The sequence below is a fragment of the Zerene cesonia genome, unplaced genomic scaffold (genome assembly GCF_012273895.1).
Source record: "Zerene cesonia ecotype Mississippi unplaced genomic scaffold, Zerene_cesonia_1.1 Zces_u001, whole genome shotgun sequence".
NCBI lineage: Eukaryota > Metazoa > Arthropoda > Insecta > Lepidoptera > Pieridae > Zerene > Zerene cesonia.
The window spans coordinates 3,015,280-3,038,060 of record NW_024045131.1 but is presented as its reverse complement, the minus strand read 5'-3'; the positions used below and the strand labels follow the sequence as shown (position 1 = coordinate 3,038,060).

The 22,781-nt window shown below is 32.2% G+C and overlaps 2 protein-coding genes across 8 annotated transcripts in view; one reads left to right on the top strand and one right to left on the bottom strand.

The window, feature by feature from the left end:
• The first annotated feature begins 5,111 nt into the window (after window positions 1-5,111).
• Window positions 5,112-14,381, top strand: LOC119838229. The gene is made up of 3 exons (XM_038364081.1): window positions 5,112-5,353; window positions 13,211-13,399; window positions 13,754-14,381. The coding sequence occupies exons 1-3, from the start codon at window positions 5,239-5,241 to the stop codon at window positions 13,888-13,890; spliced, it is 441 nt and encodes a 146-aa protein (XP_038220009.1). The 5' UTR covers window positions 5,112-5,238; the 3' UTR covers window positions 13,891-14,381.
• Window positions 14,382-18,675: 4,294 nt separating this feature from the next.
• Window positions 18,676-22,781, bottom strand: part of LOC119838154 (synaptotagmin-7) — a 323,559-nt gene continuing 319,453 nt past the window's right edge. For all 7 annotated transcript variants that reach the window (XM_038363989.1, XM_038363988.1, XM_038363991.1 and 4 more), the window contains one exon: window positions 18,676-21,278. In XM_038363989.1, coding sequence (XP_038219917.1) covers window positions 21,178-21,278 — 101 coding nt within the window. In that variant the 3' untranslated portion in view covers window positions 18,676-21,177. The remainder of the gene's footprint in view (window positions 21,279-22,781) is intronic.

Genomic DNA, 22,781 nt, shown 5'->3' with positions numbered 1-22,781 from the left:
TGTATTTGTATGTTTGTAACGTTTTCAGAAATTGCTGGTCTGATTTCAAAAACTCATGTATACCACGGGCTAGTCTCGCACCGCAGTTCGACCACCGTTAACATTTGTAAGATCCATGTGTTGAGTCGTTTAATAATTTATTTAGTCCTTATTTTAGGGACCTTTTGTGACTTGGGAGGTCTTGATAGATACCCACGGCCTCGGAGAAGGAACCGTGGGTTATGTCGGATTCCTACCGACTAAAACCCCACTGTTTCTCCGTTTAGTTTAGCCGCTTCGGTGAAGGGGACACGGGAGCTGGTTGATGAAGTCAATATACGTCCGCGACCATCTAATTAATTAACCTAACATCTAGAGATTACATCAATGTCTTTAAAAAATTCTTTATGTTATAAATAAATAAATTAACTCGGCCATCGCATGACGACACAATGTAAATATGATATGAGATTGTTTAGGGCGATTTCCTAATCAATTTATTTGACAGATGTAACTTCACGATGCTATATAATACTCTGAGATACATATAATAATAATAATAAAACACTTTATTGCACACACAAAAACAAAATAAAAACAAAAAATATTCAAAATAAAGAAAACGCGGTACAAAACGGCGGTCTTATCGCTAAGAAGCGATGTCTTCCAGGCAACCTGGGGGTTTAGGAAAAGTTTGAAGAAAAAAGGGAAAAAAGAAAGAGAAAGATTTGGAATGTAGAATGCAATGGAGCATAGCAATAGCATTATAAAAGGTGCAAACGAAAGTGAAAAATGCAAATATAAATATATATATAACAAGTATACAAACAATACACACACATAATTATATACATAACAATATATATAAAGGAAAAAGATGAAGAAAAAAATATATATAATAAATAAAAGTAAGTAAGGTAAGAGAAAATGAAATAGATACAAATTAATTGTTGTGAAGAAAATGTTTTTTGACAAGATACTTGAAGGAGTTGATGGATGGAGCTTTCCTTATGTTGATAGGGAGTGAGTTCCACAACCTTACAGCTAAACATACATATACATATACAGCTACATATGTAAAGAGGTTAAGGAAAACATCGAAAAAAACCGGCATTTCTGATAATCAAATTTCGATTACATGTGACATCTGCCAACCAGCACTTGGCCAGCGTGGTGGATTATGACCTAAACCCTCATAGGAGGCCTGTGTCCCAGCAGTGGGAAAATATATGGGCAGATGATGATGATGATGATTTGCATTCAATATTATCTAGCTTTTGCCTGTGTCTTCGGACGCGAAATTGGGAGAAGTTGAATAGTTTTTATACGTATATACCTTCCTCTTAAATTACTCTATCTATTTAAAAACCATCAAAATTCGTTGTCTAGTTTGAAAGATCTCAGCATACATACACACATTCATACATAGTGACAGACGCGAATAGTGAATTTGCTTTATACTATGACCACAGATAACAGAAAACTATGACATAGTTATTGGGCTATATTAATAATTTACACAGAATACTTTGACATGGGTTGACCTATTGTATTTAACTACAGTACAAGACATTTAAATAAACAATAAATTACTCCATTTATAAATAAAATACTAACAAGATTTGGTAAGCGTTCACTTATCAGCCAATCAATGACGTTGAAGAAGAGAAAGGACCTGTAGCGTCAGCAGACAAACTTTTTTCATTAAACTAAAAGAACAAAAAAATAATGTCTCTGCATTATGTTCAATTGATCAGTTGCTTATTTATTAAAGACAATATTATAAACATTTATTACACGGGTGAAACCGCGGGGCGCAGATAGTCCATCCATCCATCCATCCGTGTGTCTAAACTTTTATTCTTTTTAAGTTTTGAATGTGTGCATTCGTTTTTCGATGAAACAATACGACAAGTGAAAGGATCTGATATTTTATTGAAAGGTGGCATTACCTTGTAAGTACTATTTGGTTAAAATATTTATGATTTAAAATGTGAATAAATTATTGTTGAAACGAATTTATTTCCTATTACAAATAATGAATTGAATTGTATTGAATTTATTTTCTAGAACTGGCAGTACATTTTGGGATGTAAAGTTTATGTATTTATCTCCCTCTTTCTTCATTTACTTCTAGAACTCAAACATTTATTTATTCAATAATAATTCATAAAGAAGCACTTTTGAATCGTCATAACACTTTTATATTAACCACTGGTTCGGAAAGCAGTTTCTACAGACAGTCTCATAATATTGTCTAAGTATTAAGGTTCACGAGATATCATGGACGTATTGTTTATATGTTATGTTCATGCGATGTATACCGTACTGACCGACAAAAGGACAGACGGAAAGAATAAAAAAAAAGATTTGTGTGCGATTTACACACGATACAAGTGAAACTTCAGTAAATCGTAGTTCGCATATTTCTCACTCATTTGTGTCTCTTACCTGTCGTTTTTTCCGTTGCATCAGGTTCGAAATCACAACGATTCTCAAGAAGTTTCACTTCAAAAATATTTCAATTTGAAATTAATATAAATTTAAAAAAAAAATTCGTCTTTTTTGCTGACGCATCTGTGAAAGTTTTGAAGCAATTTGTCACAAGCAGTGCAATAATTATGATCCCAAGAATAAACACGCCACGGAGTTAAGATTGATGCCAAATCCTACTAATCCTACTAATATTATAAATGCGAAAGTTTGTAAAGATGTGTGTGTGTTTGTTACTCTTTTACGCAAAAACTCCTCAGTATCCTTTTCATTACCCTTCTTGAGCCTTACATTAATGGTGACCGACTATCTCCTTTGCCCAATACAATATAAATAATGATTCCAAACTCTGAAATGGAAACAAATGTCAACTATTTCTTATCAAACACAAAAATCACGTCGATCGAAACACAGAGAGCTCGGACAATAAAGCTAAGAAAAAGACAGTCCTGTGAAGTGTGTACCACCTTTTTTGGCACGTCGGTTGAAAATACAATCTCTATATACACAAAACTAGCTGTGCCCCGCGGTTTCACCCGCGTAAGCCCGTATCCCGTATCCCGTAGGAATATCGGGATAAAAAGTTGCCTATATGTTATTCCAGTTGTCCAGCTGTCAACGTACCAAATTTCATTGCAATCGGTTCAGTAGATTTTGCGTGAAAGAGCAACAAACGCACACACCACCTTACAAACTTTCGCATTTATAATATTAGTAGGATTTTTCTGTCACAATGTTAATTAAAATCTTCGATTCGGCTGGACCGATTTTTATCAAATTCTTTGTGCATACCGACAGGCCTGAAAATCAGTTAACAATTATTTTTTATACCCCTAAATGATAAGAATAAGGCAGAACAGCGGATCAGCTATCTGATATGATATCTTTATTAACTCTACATAACTGGAACTTTCGGTGAACGCCCGTTGAATCTGTTCATATGTACTATTTCCTATAAGCCCATTTCCTTAACACACTTATGGGCATATCAGCTTTAAAGGTTGTCTACTCATTTTGTGTCCGATTCAGCCATAAATGTTAATGCTTCAACTCAAACTCAGAACGTTCGTGTGTAACTCAAGCTAACCTATCTACTACTGTTACTATCAAACTTCAACATTTGTTTTTTTGTTGTAAGACGTCTGTTTTGTACTGAAACTGGTATCAAATATAATATAATACTATAGTTTCTTAAGCAGTGGTGGCTCAGTGGTGAGCAGCTCGGACTTCAAAATCGATAAGTCGGGGTTCAAGACCGGACGAGCGTGCAGGAAATAAATTGATTTTTCAATTTATCTGCACATCTGAATAACATCACCACTGCTTAAAACGGTGAAGGAAAACATTGTGAGGAAACCGGCATGTCCGAGAATCAAAAGTTCGACGACATGTGACATCTGCCAACCCGCACTTGGCCAGCGTGGTGGATTATGGCCTGAATCCTCATAGGAGGCCTGTGTCCCAGCATTGGGAATGTATATGGGCTGATGATGATGATGACTATAGTTTCTTATTTCGTAGAATTTCTTTGCACTGCTCTGAAAAACAGTCTACATAGAATAACTCAAACATACAAAAAATATCACTACCTATGTATGTGAAATTATTTTCAAAAAGTAGCGTGACTACTTGAGTTAATCATGTATCGAGTATATATTTTACGAAAAGAAAGACTTTAAGGATATTATATATCCTATCCTACTTCCTACTAATATTATAAATGCGAAAGTTTGTAAGAATGTGTGTTTGTTACTCTTTCACGCAAAAACTACTGAACCGATTGCAATGAAATTTGGTACGTAGACAGCTGGACTGGACTGGAACTGGAATAACATATAGGCAACTTTTTATCCCGATATTCCTACGGGATAAAAAGTGCATATAAAACGGTCGCTGGAAAACTGGATCCATGTTTAATTTCTGTATTTAATACTCACGTAAAATCAAACACAAGAAAACACTTTTGAGAAGTTTATTAGCCTTTATATAACTCTTTTATTTAATATACCTTTAATATATAGCAATAATTTTAGTATAGTTCTGTAAGTATACTATTTAGGATTCGTATTATCGATATAAAATGGGGCGGGTGAAACGAACAAGCAAGCGAAAAAGCTGAACCTTTTTCTTACTGACTTTCGCAAAGTTAGCATAAATATGTATAACATTTAACCACCTCAATTATTTCTTTAACAAAGGTCTTTTGTTATAATGACAAAGTTGTATTTTACTCTTCACTTTTAAATCTATGTCGGGTAAGTGCATTTTCCAAAAATATAAAAAATTAAATATGTTTACAACATTTAATCTATCGATTTCCCGATTCTAATTCGTAACAGCGAACCTAGCTGTTTGCCTCTACCAATCCATAACAGTCATGATTACATTCAGTCAATATAACACATTACATCAAAGCTTCTAGAAAGATCCCCGCTAAGATCGGTTTGACCCACTACAAGCCGACCAAAAAAGATTTATGCATCATACTTACGATGCGTTATTAAGCCCATATCAACAACAATGGAAAAAACACTGAATTTTGCAACAATGCCAACCCTGAGACATCAGTAAATAAAAATAATACCCTGTTGGATCCGCCATTTTGATTCCATTCACTCCCCGCCTGTAAACTTCCAATAAAACGAAGCGAAAGGTGAGCGCGCAACTCAGTTGTCGCCTGACGCGGAGCTGTCAAACTAAGAGCGCGCGAATTTTGAATTTTTTTTCTTTTTTTTTTCGAAAGCGTGGCACTCGTAAGGTGTTAAAATGAAGTACCTCATTGTTTTGGCTGTATTCGCTCTGGCTTTTGCCGCTGAAGAGAAAAAAGAAGATGACGGAGCTAAGACTTTTAGGCGGTTGATCCCTGCTGATGTTCTTAGAGGTATGTTTTAATTTATATTTATGTTGAATTGGGTGACTTATATAATTAATTTAAAAAGGACGATAAAAATACATTTTCGGAGCCGGTATTAGACGATGCTGAAATAATTAAGTTTCTGCAATAGATTCTAATTTATAAAAGTATTTTAAAATAACTCATTAATTTTCAATTCATGGTTTAGATTTGGCATTTAAAACTGAATCTGAAAAAGGTTTTTGAATCGAAAATAAAGTAGAGCCATTTTTTTTAATTCCATGTATAAAATTATACTTATATATATTATTGTATATGTATCATATAAGTTGTTCGTGACAGCTAGTTTTTTTTTAATTCTTTATATAAAAGCCAAATCTTCGAAAAAAGCTTCACATTCCAGTTTTTTTTATTTGTCTTTGAACTGTCTACAGATAGATATTACATAGTTACTAGTTAATAGAGAAATCTAGATAAATAATTGGTGTGTGAAGTAATTATAATTACTTTATATTTGCATATTGCGTGCAGCTGAATTAGTATTACGATTAATTAGCTATGCACTTATTTTGTAATACGAGATGGTTTTTATAATTATTCCAGAATTATTGCGTTATGTTTAGTGTCGGTTCCGTTTTTTCTTTTTTAATTTGTTTTTTTTTTTAGATTACTTAAATAAATTACTATATAAAAAAAACACTAAAACAATAATGGATAGTGTCGAAATGAGAACATATATTTTTATAGTCTATTATTTATGTTACATAAATTTTCAAATATAGGTTATTTCATGATCTTTTTTTAATGAATACTGTATTTTCTAATCATAATTGTAGAATCAAAATTAAATTAATGATACATAGAATATATGTATAATACTTCTACAAACCCGAAAGTGAATAATTTATTATTAATTTTGCAACAAAATTGGGTACAAACGTGTTAAAATAACATAAATCATTTAACAATGACATTATTATAAAACAAACCGGTAACCTGACGTACTGGTTTATTAAAAATCAGGTCCAAAAACCGGAACGATGTTATAATTTTAGCGAATCTTACGTAAATATCGGTTTTTTAGCGGTAATCGATATTTGAAGTGATGTAAAAACGCGGGAGAAATAGAAAGTGGTTTTACGGATTTTCTTTATAATTAATGCAGTTTTTTTTTTTGAGTTTGTTTTTAAGAGAAACGTACTTATGTATGAAACACATAAATCATTATTTTATTAATAGATAACATAGACCCATTCATTAATATATTAAAACACTATAATATACATTATATATTGTACTAGCTATTCGCCTCGGCTTCGTTCTTGGTCATATAGCCTATGTCACTCAATGATTACAGCTTTCTAATGGTGAAAGAATTTTTGAAATCGGTCCTGAAATTTGTATATGAAATCATTACAAACATAACTATAAAAACACAAATCTTTCCTCTTTATTATATAAGTATAGATCATATAGATAAATTAATAATACTTATCTCTGATAATGTTTCAACCGTAAAAAATAATTATTCGAAACAGTTATGAAATCGTTTCAAACTAATTAATTATTTAATTGACGAGATTTTTTATGAAATAGTTTTAATATAGTAATCAATATATTTCAGTTATTTTTAGCCTTGACCTTGGTCTTAATAGTCAGCCATAATTAATTATGAAACGAATACAATATATATCTCATAATTTATATGTATTAATCGTCAAATGTGTTGCTAAGCGTACGCTCGAGAATGGGTCGTCCGATTCGGCTTTTTTTAAACACAGCTGTGCTTAAAAAAAGCTTGAAAGGTTCTTATGGAGGGAAAAAATATTCCACAGGTTAAGTGGGGTGGACCAGTAGTATTATTATAAGAAGAAAAAAAATCGTTTATTGCCCGGATTAATTTAAAATTAATATAGAATAAACAGCTGATATAGATATACAATGAACCTGGAATACATAAAGATATCGACATATTTTTATTAACTTGTGTAAATATATTTATGTACAGACAAAAAATATTCTAACTTTTCTATACAGAATCTTGGATGAGCACAGCTTAAAAACAAAGAAAAAAGATATATAGATAGCATAAAAGTTTTACTAAATTTTATGCTATTATCTTTATAGTGTATAAATTCTTCAAACAGTCAAAACTATTTCAATAATACATAACAATATAAACATAGTTTATTTTTTAAGAAAAAAACAATGCTACATTTTACGCACGGCGGAGTACGACCATCAAAGAGGTCTTAGGCATGGAGGTCGGATATAATTATTTTCTTTAATAGAACGTAGGTACGCATAGCTTTGTCTTTTTTTATGCTCGAAAATTTATATATTCAATACATAATATAATTTTCGCTTATCTATCATAATTTACTTATGTGTCGACATAGAGTCGAAATAAGCACTGTCGTATGAACGTATTAATTAATTATCTGTGATTCATTTGAATTTTAGTTACAATTACAGATAATTAACTACATAAAACATTGAATAATTTAGAGTAACTACACCATGCTTAATTAAATTGTATATATGGAACTGCGCTCTTATAAAAACTACGATATTTTAATATTTTAAATGTATATAGTTATTTTTATATTAAATTAAATAATTTTAATCATAGGCATATTACGTTAACTGGACCGATTCTTCCACCATTGAATCTGTACCCTCCCTGATTACCACAGGTCATAATACGTACCACGGGCGAAGCCAGGCGGACCTCTAGTATTAATAATATTATGCTCCTATCAGTTCATGAATCACGTTTAACCTGAAGACTATAATACAACATAAAAGGTTAGGTCTTGTTCGATGACCTAATATCCTAGTGTGAGATCGTGCACTTTCAAAAAACCTTTCACGATTACTAAATACAGACTTTCACGGAGCTTACACAGTACGGTTAAATACTGACCAATTAAATGAAATTATGCAAAAGTGACTGTTACAAATTTTGTCATAAACCAAGTATATGATACAATCAATTATTATTTGAATTTGTTATTTCAAATGTTGTAATAATATCGACAGATTAAATATTAATGCGCCAGTTATGGTATTGGGTCCCTGACACATCGCTGAGTCGCTGGGGAACGTTAATTATTGCTGATGTAATTCTGTTTTCAATATATTTCCTAATTATTAGGAACACGGATCTTGTAGAAAAACATTTCATATCATAACTTAAAGTTAAGTTTTATGGCGTCTTCGGCTGTATGAACATTCGACTTTTTTATTTTGTCTCGAACCGCGAATGTAAGCGATGCCAAAGCTTCCATTTTTAAAAACGGAAGCATTTTGAGAGACCTGATTTTAATTTTAATCTGTATCTAATAGTCTGTTAATAGTCCATTCACAGCGATTTTGTATAACTTGCTAAGTAGCTCAGTGATATGATTTCATAATAAAACCTCTCACGACGTAGTTATACATAATGCAATAATTTAAAATGACAGTATTGCCATATACAGCAAGTAAAAACTCGTATTTATGTCTAATGTGGTACTTTTTCGCAATCTACGGATATGTGGTAACTAGTAACCAGCTGGATGGTATCCGTTGGGAAATCAAATTGCATGCATTATACCTTTTTATCCGATTACAGTAAATAACATTTTAATTGTTCTTAATGGCATGGAGTGGTTATTGTGTGTAAAAACCTTGAAATTGATGTTTTGGAATTCTTTTAGTGGTTACATTATTGTTGGGTTCTTCCAAGATGCTTAAAATCAAATTTAAATGCAATCTAATACGTATTAATAAACATCGATATATAGCAATTAAAAACAAATTATACAGATATGTAAATAAATAAATGATATGAAAAAATCCGAAATTTTATGAACAGCTGATACTTTTCCTAAAAGTTTGAAGGCCATGTTAAAAGCTGAAAATGCAGATTGCCAGAAGCTGCATTATCTAAGAAATTATATCGAAATGAGCATAACAATTTCATCCATGCTTTTCAAGCGACGTTCCAAAAACGAAAGATTCAATTCGATTTTTTTTTTGTTTGTTTTATTAATCGATAACTCCGTGCGTTACCAACACATGACGTGAGTTTTTTGTGCCGGATATAGAAAATTCTAGAATCTGGAGAGAAACCTCCCTCAGGAACGTTGGTGATATTTTTTTGAAGACAATAATTTAAATATGTTAATCATATTAAGACTCACTGTATGAAAGACAATGCGATAATATTAACAATTGACATTTATAATAGCAACATAAATAAACCTTTATTTAGATTACTTCCTGGTGTCCTTTAAATGAAACAGGTATATGCTAAGAAAAATGACTCATACATAATTATATGACACTCTCATATAGCCTTGGACGGTTCTAGAATCTAATGAAAGTAGGTTGCATGTAAAAAATAATCGGCTCCATTCGTCCACTGTCCGTTTTGAATGTTGCAACAATGGAATCGTAAGTATCATCGCCTTTGTTCGACGTGAGTGGAGAACAGAAAAAGCTTTAGAGTCAATGTTGTGTTTTTTTTTTTTTTTTTAATGTTCGTTAAAAGATTTACAAATTGTTGCGTTACTGCGTGTCTCTTTACGTAGTGATTGGAAAGTAGTTTAACTTGGCGCGATCTCCGATGTCACCGACATTAGCATTTCAAATACGTGATGACAGCATTATGTAACTCTTTATGGTCGCTTTTAAACGACGTTCCAAAAAAACGAAGAAGCATTGTCAATGCTTCATTGATGAGGGTTGTTTTCTTTTTTTTTTTCACTTACGTCATTTAGTAACCACTTTTTTGTAGAAAAGATAACATAATGTTTATTTTCATCCAATAATTAAACAAATAAAAAAAAAACAAAAAAAAAGAACCGTGAACAACCTTAATGGAATTTCCCGCTTAAAAACAAGGATATACGTATGTGGAAGCGGAAACGATAATGTTTATAACATTCACTTCATTCGATTGACATTTATTAATTATTAAATACTTTCGAATAAAATGTCAACAATGCATCAAACGTACAAAAAATCTGTACTTTTAAGCACAACAGTAATAATGTTCTATGTTTTTAGCAATTAATAACAGATAAACAATAACACTTTGACAAGATAAACAATAACACTTTGACATTAATAATGTCGGTAACGATAGGTAATTGATTTCCCAATATTATAAAATTAACATAATCTTAATGGCTATATGCTAGACAGCGTATTATAAATTGATAATTATTTAATGCATTTAAAGCATCTATTATTATACAAGTTGTAAAATCTATTTGAATTGTTAATTATACAAGTCCATTAAAAACTTGTATACTAGAAAATTTTACATACTACTAATATTATAAACGCGAAAGGATGTGCGTATGGATGAATGGATGTTTGCTACTCTTTCTTTTTTTTCTTGTTTTTTTAAATCTACGTAAACTTTACCATTTTACCCTTCGGGTACAGTACCCAAGACTGTACCCGAAGGAAGTTATATTATATAAATCTAAGACTGTAGTTATATTATATAAATCTAAGAAAGTCAGCGTTATAATAACTTCATCTAAATTGGACCGCCGCTTTAAACGTGACGGCGTGACAAATAGATATATAATATGATATTTGACAATAGCCTATATACAATGCATATTTTGATAGTAAGTTTTATTAAATAGCATATGTATATATATTTCACAATGGATATTGTCCGAATGTATACTAACAACTAAAATTCCTAACACAAATAAATAACATATTGTTAACAAGATCTGCCCGCAACTTCGTTTATATATAAAAATTATAGCCTATAAGTTGCCGGAGGCCCGTTACCTTTGCCTTACACTTCCCAGTTCATTCCCTCTTTCCAGTCGTCTATCCTTCACTAATCCCTTTTCCCTTAAAAGCGGGCAGTGCCCATGAACATTCGCAAAGGTAGTGCCTCTGCGAATATTCATAGGCGGTGGTGATCGCTTACCATCAGGTGAACGAGGGCCGTAGGCCCACGTCCTTTTTCTTACCCTTCCCAGTTAATTCCTTCCCAATTTAAAGTCGGCAATCCATTTGTAGAGGCGTAAGGTCTGCAATGGACCTTATGCCTCTCTAAATGTTCATGGGCGGTGGTAGCGCTTACCATCAGGCGTCCCACCAGCTCCATTGCTGACTGTGATATTATTAAAAACAGATCATACACGTCATTAAAAGCTAAACGAGTTAACTAACTTATAACTTAACCATTACGGTTAGCGTTAAGTTTATATAACGCTAACTTCAAGTGAAAGTTGAGTGTCTAGATGTCACAAACTAGGTAGCCTGGACGCGCCCCAGCATATTGCGTAACCAGTCATTTTTAATAAACAAGCTATCCGCTTGACTTTGCCCGCGTCGTCTGCCAAATTTTTCACTGCTTTCGATGTATTTCGCCATTTATTTATTTCACCAAAAAATTAACCTCTATTTGATATTTTAGACATGACGGATGAATAATATATACGTTTTCGTATGTTTCGTCTCCGGTTTTATAATAATACTAGCTGCACGCCCCGGCTCCGTCACTTATCGTAAATGAAATAATATGAACATCCTATCTTTTAAGTTGGATCAAACATGGTGCACAAATTTGATTGAAATCGGTTGAATGGTTTAGGAGTCCATCGCGGACAAACAACGTGACACGTAATTTAAATATATTAAGATAATCATCCTATAGATTAAACCGTATCCGATTGTGACATATTTCCTAATTATCCCATATACGTATCTATGATGAAAAACACATCAGCATTTATTGTCCATTGATAGCCATTCTATCAATTAGGTCTAGTTCTTTGACCCACTTCGAACAATGCTAATTCGACAATTACGCATAACTGTGTGTTCATTGTACATTACGCATTGTTTGATTTTGAATGAGAAAATCCCATTGGTTTTAATAACATAGCAAATGCACGTGACACTGTGGAATTGACTGTTCTGCATTCTGAAATAGCTATGTACTCCTGTGCTGTTTTTATTGTGTTAGCAGGTCTTTATTGAGATTTTTGTTAAATAGAAAAAAAATTATCACGAAGCGGTCTTTTCTTTCGGACCCGCGTCTTTTTGCCTAACCGTAGCAACGACCAACCAAGCAGGCTGTATCTGAAATGTATACAGGCCCCCTTTCTTATACCCTCTTCTCTCCCCATGGTATGCTACTGAGTCAACATTTTTATATATCTTTTCCGTAAGAAACATTAAATAATCAAAAAGATTTTATAAGTTTAAAGTAATATACTATAAAACATGATATACTTTTATACGACTATGCTAATAAAATCGCGTAGGTAATAAATAACGATTATTACTAGAACCGTGTGATTTAGTTTAGTACATTCGCAGACTGAACTTTAAATCTAGACCATGGCCGACCGGTCTAAAGATCTCAGATCGGATAACTTATTGTTCATTACATTGTTGTGTTTTGGAGTCAAATGTCTGAATAAAATTAATCTTATATATAGAATACATTAACATATAACGTTAATCAATAAATATAAACTCAAAGGTGTCTGACTGACTGACATAGTGATTTATCAACGTACATCCCAAACCACTGGATGGATCGCCTGAAATTTGGCATGCAGATAGATGTAATGACATAGGCATTTTGATAAATTCTACCCCCAAGGGGATAAAATAGCGGATGAAAGTTGGTAAAGAGTAAACGTGATATGATTATTACATATAATTAATTATGAATGGATCAATAAAAAAATTAAAAAATGTTATTCATTTTTGCCACAGACAAAATAGAATATCAACTCTATGCTCTACCATACACTCGCCATTTTAAATCAAAGGCCTATAACTTATCTATCCATATTATCGCTATAAAAAAACAACTTTATGTATAATTCTATAATCTATTGCCCACAGACTTCCCCGGTGTTTGCTTCGCGTCTACCCGCTGTGCCACCGTCGAGCCAGGCAACTCATGGGACTTGGCGCCATTCTGTGGCCGCAGCACTTGCGTCATCAGCGAAGACCAGCCCCCTAGGCTGTTGGAGCTGGTGGAGGACTGTGGACCTCTCCCAATCGCCAACCCCAAGTGCAAGCTTGATACTGGTAAATTCATTTTTTATATTAACACTGCAAAATAATAGAAAGGCTTATAAAATGAGATGGAACTTTTTATTTATTTGTTTTATTTATGTATTTAGTTGTTAATAATATCAATAATTTGATAAGGATCATTATAACGCCTTTAAACTTAAATTTGCTATTTTGATCGTCAAAGAATACCTACAATTGCGACTTGTGTGACATTTAGATTTATTAAAATTTATCCTATCGTAATTACATATTTTGAAATATTTATTTATATTGGGGTATAGGGAAGATTAAAATATCTAAATATGACTGAATAAATGGTTACAAATTTTCTGATACATGATTGTAAACCATAAATATTATTTGCAGAGAAGACAAACAAGACAGCTCCCTTCCCTGGCTGTTGTCCGATCTTCACTTGCGAGGATGGAGTCAAGTTAGAGTACCCTGAACTCCCAACACCTCCCCCAGAAGACGAGAAGAAGGAGGAGGAGAAGAAATCTTAAATTATTAAAAAAAAAAATTAGAAATAAAGATTTAGTCTATGGTAGAGCGCGGCAACCATGACAGCTCATTAGTAATCTGTGGCGGGAACGAATTTTTGCGAGCCGAATTTAGACGCTTTTAGTTACAGATAAAAAAAGAACGTCAATTTTCAACGTCTATATCCGGTTCCTTAAACAGGCGTTTCGATGAATAGAATTCTATTTTAAATTGTGGTAACATTGCCAGCATTAACTTTCCATTGAAATGATACGTTTGGGCTTTCTAGTTTCTATTTGATAATATACAATAGGCGACCATTGTTGTGAACCAAACGCCACACTTCCTGTCCATTCAAAAAACTGTGACAAAATGTTAATTGTTATACATTTTTGTGTTTGTTTTTTTAGAAGTTCATCGGCTTTTTTACTTGAATACCTGCCTATTATAAGATAATGTTTGTGATATTGATATTAATAGAAAAGTTATTCAATAAAAAATACAAAATTTCTAATATGTCTTTTATTTCTTTATAGCATTTATAAAACATTTTTTTCATTGATTATAATTCTTTGATTGATGCTTTTTAATAAGTTAATTCAATTGACTTAATACTAATATGCGTCAGACGTATAAATTTCGCGTATTTTACAATATTAGTATATAAAAATAAACAAAATTACCATAACAAAAAAATTGAGGGTATTTTGAAGTTTTAAGGCCAGTTGCTTTGAATTGCTTATAAACATTAATGTCGGAAAATCGAACCCGCTGCCCTTATTTCCCCTATTCCAATGTTTCAATATTAAAAGGGGACAGAACATTTTGTCCCTATTTTTAAGTTTGCATTTTCGTGATGATAGGAAAATTGGTTGGAGAAAATAAAAACACATTTAACTCAATAGTTTATTTCAGAATAATGAATCGCATATAATTTTACAGAATATATCATAATTGTCAACACTTATATACTTGTATTATACGAACATTTATCTTTAGATACATGTGTAAATTAATTATAACAAATAAAATTCTAATTCACTGTTAATAGAAAGAATACTCTGCTTATTGTTTCTGCCTTTTATATGACTAACTTATTTGATTATTTCATAAAACACAAATCACAAAAGGCAAAATTTAATTTTATGTATTTTAGTGATAGGTCTGAAACTCTCTCTTTATTATAACATATTGAAATTCGAATCGGGTATTAGCCACGTTACCGAGAAAAAGGAGGGTTATACTTGCTATTTACTTCGTACAGGTATCGATATAATAGGCAGAGACAATATAAATGAAACTTTAAAGCGAAACATTAACACTCTATATAAATACATTTTTAACATTTCCAACTATCGCTAAACATTGATCACTTACGTATTACATATATAATAAATTTTATTTTAACTAGATATACGAATAAATAATCAACTATAGTGTTAAAATCACAATTCTTCTAATTTTAACATTTAATATTGCACAAAATAGACACCAAATGCGATTACGAGTTTGAGCTGGTTTCGAATATTCTTTACGAGCTGTCAAACGTCAAAGATGCGTCATGAAAAGCGCGCGAAGTTTGACAATTGTGTTGTGGTTCTGACGTTTATAAAAAATATTATGACAAAGTTAATATTTGTATGAGCTTTTATTATTAAAATATGTTTTTGTGCTAATAACTTTGTACAAAACAAAAATATACCATGTTTATGTTAATTACCATATATTTTTACAAAATATATACTTTCCCAAACGAAAATCAACTTGGGTCCTCCAAAAAAGTCGTCTTACCGACTGATAATAAAAAAGAAAAAAACACCGTATAATCATCATTGACCTTACGTGATATGTGACTAATTCAAATAATGAAAAAAAAAGTTTTATATTTTTGTGCTATAAAAAGGTATAAAACCAAGGAGGTAGTATCACCGGAAGTATGGTGTAATGAAAATGACAAAGAAGTATACCTATTTATGTACATTTATAGATTAATTCCTCTCATTTTGACCTTTCGATTTTACTTACATAATTTTTAAATTTCTAGACGAGATATGCCCATGAATTACCACTAAGCGACAGCGTACACAGACAAAAAATAACATCTCCCAAAATGCATAGCAAAAATAATGAAAAAGCATTCTCTATCCGAAAGGGCCTTAAAAACTTCATAAATCCGAGAGTAAAAAATATAGCATTTACTACTAAATTATCTAATGAGTCGATGCTAGACTCCGAAAACTCATTCGTCTGCCCTAAATCCAAACTAGTGACAGACTGCATTGAATAACAAGAAATACTGCTATCTGTATCTAACTTTATATAATAGACAGAGACGTATATATCTAGAATTTGTCCGCGGTGACGTAATCGCCGTCAGGCTTCTTAATGTAGAAACTAGATCCAACGATCACTAATTATGTGATTGGCAATACATAACCGAAACTCGGCTATAGTCACGATTAACTATTTCGTTTCGCCAATGCAACTATTTTTTATTTTTTTTTTAAGAAAACAACTAAAATAAAGAAAAATCGCCTTTTTGTGCAAGTTGTCTTTGATGCATTGGTATGAAGCGTTAGTTAAAAACAAATGAAAGTTCGAGAACATTTATAAATTCTAATGGAATTTCGGTTGAAAAACAATTTATTTGATACCGATGTAGCTATGTAAATACCGTTATTGATACCGATATGGGGTTTCGTCCCCATGTGACAGTTATAAATATTTGTCATAATGGTAATTTATTATACTATATAATGGTTTGTTAATATGAAGTAATTATTTAAATCATAATATTAAACGTTTTCTGTAGTTTTCCAAATGTACTTAATGTATTAATTTAAATCGTGAAACCAATTGTGGTTGGTTACAATTAAAAGAGTGATTATTATGTCATTGGTCTAAATTAGTTGAACAAGGAAAAATTAGATTATTTCATATCATAAAATATAAGACATATATATATAAGACATATATATAAGACATATATAAAAACATTAGAAACTTATTCTTATGCTGCCTACAAATTTAACTAGCTTTCTGACTGCGGTTTTGCCCGGAACAAGGAAATTCCTAAAGGAATACCGCGTTAAGAAGTAGCTCTTGTTCAAGCTTCCTACCTTATCACAAAATCATGCCATAAAATCACTCTGTTGTCAAGTGAAAAAAGACAAACAAATACACTTTTGCAAACTTTAAGGATTTTTTTCTTTCATGTTTAATATATCTACACTAATATTATGTAGAGGAATAATTTTTGTTTGTTTGTTTGTAATGGATAAACTCAATAACTACTGGACCGATTTTAAAAATTCTTTCACCATTAGTAAGCTGCAACTTCGCTGAGTGACATAGGCTATATATGTACCCCGAGCAAAGCCAGGGCGAACAGCTAGTATTATATATAGTTACAGTAACTGTGAACGTGACTAAAAAGCATTTTTGATGCGAGATATTTGAAGTAAATTGATCGCCTTTCACTCATGAATTCGTGCGATGGATGTCATTTAATGTTCACGGCAATATTTTAATAGACTTTCTATGATTTATCTCAACTAAGTTAAACTTTCGACGATGTGCGGGCATTAATATCTTTTAAGCAAGCATGGCCTTGAATTAACTATGTATTACTCCATTGTATATCATGAGAAATAATCATTCACACTAATATTATGAATGTGAAAGTTTGATTGTTTGAATGTTTATCCGTCAATCGCTCTGAAATTCCTAAGCGGATTTTGATGAAATTTGGTATACAGACAGGGTATGAGCTGACTGGCTTAGGATACTTTTTATTCCGATTAAATGTTCCCTTGGGATAAAACAGGGAAGCCGGGACGAGCGCTTCGAAGATGTTTTTAATTTAACATAATTACAAATATCGTAAAGCGATCTTATAAGAAACGCATTTATTGGAAACTAGCTGCGCCCCGCGGTTTCACCCGCGTAAGTCCGTATCCCGTAGGAATATCGGGATAAAAACTTGCCTATATGTTATTCCAGTTGTCCAGCTGTCTACGTACCAAATTTCATTGCAATCGGTTCAGTAGTTTTTGCGTGAAAGAGCAACAAACACACACACACATCCTTATAAACTTTCGCATTTATAATATTAGTAGTAGGAAGGATTGTTAGCTTCAAACATCACAATTTCTATGGTTTATACTAATATGATATACATGTTGTTATTTCCAAACTTTTTTATAATAAATAGTTGCAATGGCGGTCGCGATAAAAGTGTATTTTTCTATTAACACCAGTAAGATCACATACACCAAGTCTGTCTAATGTCTAAGTGTAACAACAATCTACTTTAAGGTATCTTAAAACTACGTAAATACGGAGTCTTCCCTAATTTTTAAGTCATTGTATGTTTATTGTATGAAATAATATCCTAGGACACATTTATTGTAGGTTTATTTGAATAATAGAAAATTTTTCTGCTATATTAGTTTTCAAATAAATAACAAAGTTGATTAATAAGGGTTGTATTTAATTGACGATTAATTAATAAAATAAATCGATAGTTTAATGCCTCCTCAGCATAGAAATAAGCGACCACCCATCCGCAGTGGTTATGTCAGCTGCTCTCCAGGTCGTTCACCAATCTCTGATGCTACTGTTTATTAGCTTAGAGAAAATTCGATAACTGTGGCGGAATCACGGGTGGCCGAGAGGCTAGGCATAAATCAATTTTTTTTCTATTCTTTCAAAATTTCTCATTTATAAAGCATGTCAATGCTATACAACTAAAAAATAAGGTTAGAGGATTTAAGGCTAGCGTTATAAAATATATTAAAATGACTCGTAAATTAGGAATAACTCCGTGTCACCGGGTACAACACTATAAAACTTTTACAAATGTATACAATATGACCTTCATATGACTTTCATCAACATCGATGATAACTAAATGGAATGATCGATTAACAACAAGCTTAAATATCTCACTATTATAAACATTAATTTATATTATAACTGAAAAACAATATGTCTGTTGGTCGCTAATAGATTACGATGCGAATAACAGTAACGAAACAGTTATTTTTGAATAACCGTTATTTGGATATCGTTTCGGATATATTCGTTATCACATTTTATTTAACGATACCTACGTACTGTTTTTCGATTTTATTATTTACAAATTTATGTTATGTAAGAACTAAACATCACATACGGTCGCTTTCTATGATACTAATTTAACTAACAAACGACCGCGTTAAAACTATAATGCAATAAATAAAAAAAATATGTTAATTCAAGTAAATAACAGTAAAAAACTGCCAGTCTGCATTATCTACAGCCATCTTCTTATTTCCATGTAATGCCATCTCTTTTTATCATGCAGTAACATAATTCACTAGAGCGAGACAAAATTGCTTATGGTATGTCATCATGTATGCATACATAACTTATACATGACAATAATTTCAGAATATTTCGCCAAATTTGCTAAATTCAATTTAAAATTTTACGTAATTATGAGAATTTAACTAAATATTCCATGGACCACAGTCTAAATATTCCATTGTAATATACACAAATGTCAAATGTCTGTATTGTCTGTATCTTCACGAAAAGCGAAACAGAAATGTCAAAATATTGTTGTCGATTCATTCTTATTGTTATATAAGTAACATATCTCGCTTTAGTTAAATTAAGAAAGACTGGATCATTAACAATTGATCAATACGTTTCAACTAAACTTCGCTTCCATTTTCTGACAGTTCGATGATACCACACTACAATTTCGTGAAATAAAAAACATTTTGAGCAACCGAGCATAAACTATTATACAATGATAATGACGTTTCTAATATTATTATTTTTCAAAACGTCAACATGACATCTACTCATTTTGTGCGATTCGAACGACTTTTAATTTATTATCTACAATAACAATAATCATATTAAATACATAATTCTAACCATAATTTAACATTGACTCTCCAACACTAATAACGTCAATTTATGTAGACAGTGTGACAAGTAGATAGATTTTAATTATTTTTATCATTAAATGTGTTTGAAAAGAAGATTTATACATTAATGATAAAAATAATTCATTGAAAGAGCTACATTTTTAAAAACAAGGCATGGCCATTTACAGATTTTTGTTTAGTATTGCCATATGCATAACGCCCTTTGAGTATTAAATAAAATGGAAAAACTAAATAAGGTATTTATATTACCAACAATGTTTTTAAATATGCAGCTCTTAAAGATGTAAGAGAGATTTAGGTCATAGCAATGAAGTGCCGTGCAGGTGAAACTACAAACATTTTTAATGTTATTTTTTTTATAACGAAATATATAAAACCTCTTTTGACGCACAGCACTAGCTAGTCATGATCATGAAAGACGAAAACTTTGAAATGGATGTGGCAAATGTGTTATAGAAATAAACGCATCCAAAAATGTCGATTCGTGTGATTTACGATTGAACAATAAATATCTTTTCAATAATATTATTACAAAACTCTACGAGAAAACACGTATTAAGACTGACCCTGCTAGTTACTACGTTGCTAACTCGAAGTATTCTTAATTTTAGTAAAATAATTTAAAGAAATTAAAAAAAATACTTTAAATGAAATTATAAAGAAACCAATACCGAAAACGTTACGATATCTGATAGATATCTATAACGTTAGAGCTTCAATACCAAATCAATACCGTTATTTTTCAATTGCTGTTCAGGTGAAAAATATCAATTTGTGATGATAATTCTGTGTTTGTCACAAAAAGTAAAGTTTAAAGAAAAATATGCGTTAAGGGTAATATATAATATTATTTTCATATTCCCGCGAAAAACACAACATAAATAAATACGCAATACATTGTGATATTCTGCTGTGATAGAAATCCCCCTGTCCCGCAGTGGGGTATGGGGCAGATTTGATATCTATTTAACTGATTGATTACAGATGGTTATATTATCAAAAGTAGTTATATCTTCCTTTCATTAGAAACACAATATCACTTTATCTACTTCTCTACCAATTTCCTATTCATACCAAAAAAGCAGAAAACTAATAAAACACTCATTTAACAAATCGAATCGAATCGAATTACTAGACTAATGTCATTGCCTTTGCACCTAACCAAAAAAACATTTGAACACCAAACATTATCTCAAATCAAACAGAAATCGAATGAAGAAACAAGCAGAGAAGAGAACGTAATATTGTCATTTGGCACACCCACTCCGGCTGTATCGAAAAAGCGCATCGGAAATTCATATAATTCCCCATTAACCGTTCAGTCTTATGACGTAATAGATAACGTGTGGTTAAAGAGATCGCAACAGATTACTCCGGCTTCAGGCGGTGCCACTGGACGATGGTCTGGCGAGGCTTGGTTATCATGTCCTGCCAATGCTTGGTCTCCGTAGCCCCGGACCCGTTCTTACCTGGAATTTTTCAACAATTAGTACATGAACTCAAAAGGTATGGTGTTGGCAGAATATCAGCGTCAGGGTCCCATTGACTCTGACATTTAAGCTGAGCCAAGACCCTTTTTAAGAACACAGTGCACATTTGTCTCCGTCCTTTTCCACTCTATGTTAATTTTTCTTTAATCGTCTTATTTTGTAATTGTCATGTATTTAATGTGTTCTTTTAATAAACTTTTTATCTATCTATCTATCTAAAAGCCTACTAACTGAAAACTATATAAAGTGAAATCCCGTGTCCCCTAGTATGGGGTATGGGACAGATGAATACTGTTTCACTGATCTATTTTCTTTACGGACAAGTAGGTGATCAGCCTTCTGTGTCCTGCCAGACCGAGACATTATTTTTTTGTGCGTCCCCACCGGGAATTGAACCCTTGACCCCTCGGTTCTACGCTTACGCGTTAACCACTGTACCAAGGAGGCGGTCCAAAAACTATATGCACTAGATGTACTCCCCGGCTCCGTTCTGGTAGTCATTTAGCGTAATTGAAAAATATAAACTGTCCTATCTTTTAAGTTGGATCAAACAGCACATGGTGTGGAAATTAGATTAAAATCAGTTGAGTAGTTTAGGAGTATATCGCGGACAAACAATGAGGATGAATCTCCAAATATATTGCTAAGCGAAAACTCGAGTACAATTTGACCAACTTCGCCAAATGTTTAAAGTGTTTATTAAGGCACAAGGAAGGTTCATATGGAGGAAAAGTATACCACACGTAAAGCCGGGTTATTAAGTAGTATATGTACGCACTAGTCTTACTATCCTATCCTACTGATATTATATATGCGAAAGTTTGTATGGATGTGTGTATGTTTGTTACTCTTTCACACGAAAACTGTTGAACCGATTGCAGTGAAACTTGGTACGTAGATAGCTGAATAACTGGAGTAGCATATAAGCATATAAGCTTTTTATCCCGATATTCCTACGGAATACAGACTTATGCGGGTGAAACCGCGAGGAGCAGCTAGTATTATATACGTTTGTGACGTATGGGAATAATCTCTGGAACTACTGAACCGACTGTAAAAATTATTTTATCAATAGATAGGCACGTTACCCGAGAGTGTTAAAGGCTATATTTTGTTTTTCATCCCGAATCAACCCGGACAGAGCCGGGCGAGCGGCTAGCATGCAATTTGGCAAACAATTTATGGATGTCATGATACATTGAAAGTAAATTTGCCAGAATTTAGGTGGAGGTTATCGATTACACGTTGGCCACAAAAGCTATTGTAAAATGTGTTTATCGTAATTCGTAAACAATGCTTATTGTTGCGATCAAATAGTGATGATAAATAAATAATTGAACAATAAAAGACTTGTGAGACAAACAACGTCATGAACTATACACGAAACAGATGATCCAATATTCATATATTAGACTACAGGCCCATATAGAAAAAATTACGGGTCATTTGAACCACCAGGTGACCTATCTAGAACGATATAAG

What these genes read in the sequence shown, in the direction of transcription:
- LOC119838229 (XM_038364081.1), top strand. Translation starts at nt 5,239, where the DNA reads ATGAAGTACCTCATTGTTTTGGCTGTATTCGCTCTGGCTTTTGCCGCT. An exon ending in CCCTGCTGATGTTCTTAGAG is followed by an intron (nt 5,354 to 13,210) that starts GTATGTTTTAAT and finishes TATTGCCCACAG; the next exon opens with ACTTCCCCGGTGTTTGCTTC. An exon ending in CAAGTGCAAGCTTGATACTG is followed by an intron (nt 13,400 to 13,753) that starts GTAAATTCATTT and finishes TATTATTTGCAG; the next exon opens with AGAAGACAAACAAGACAGCT.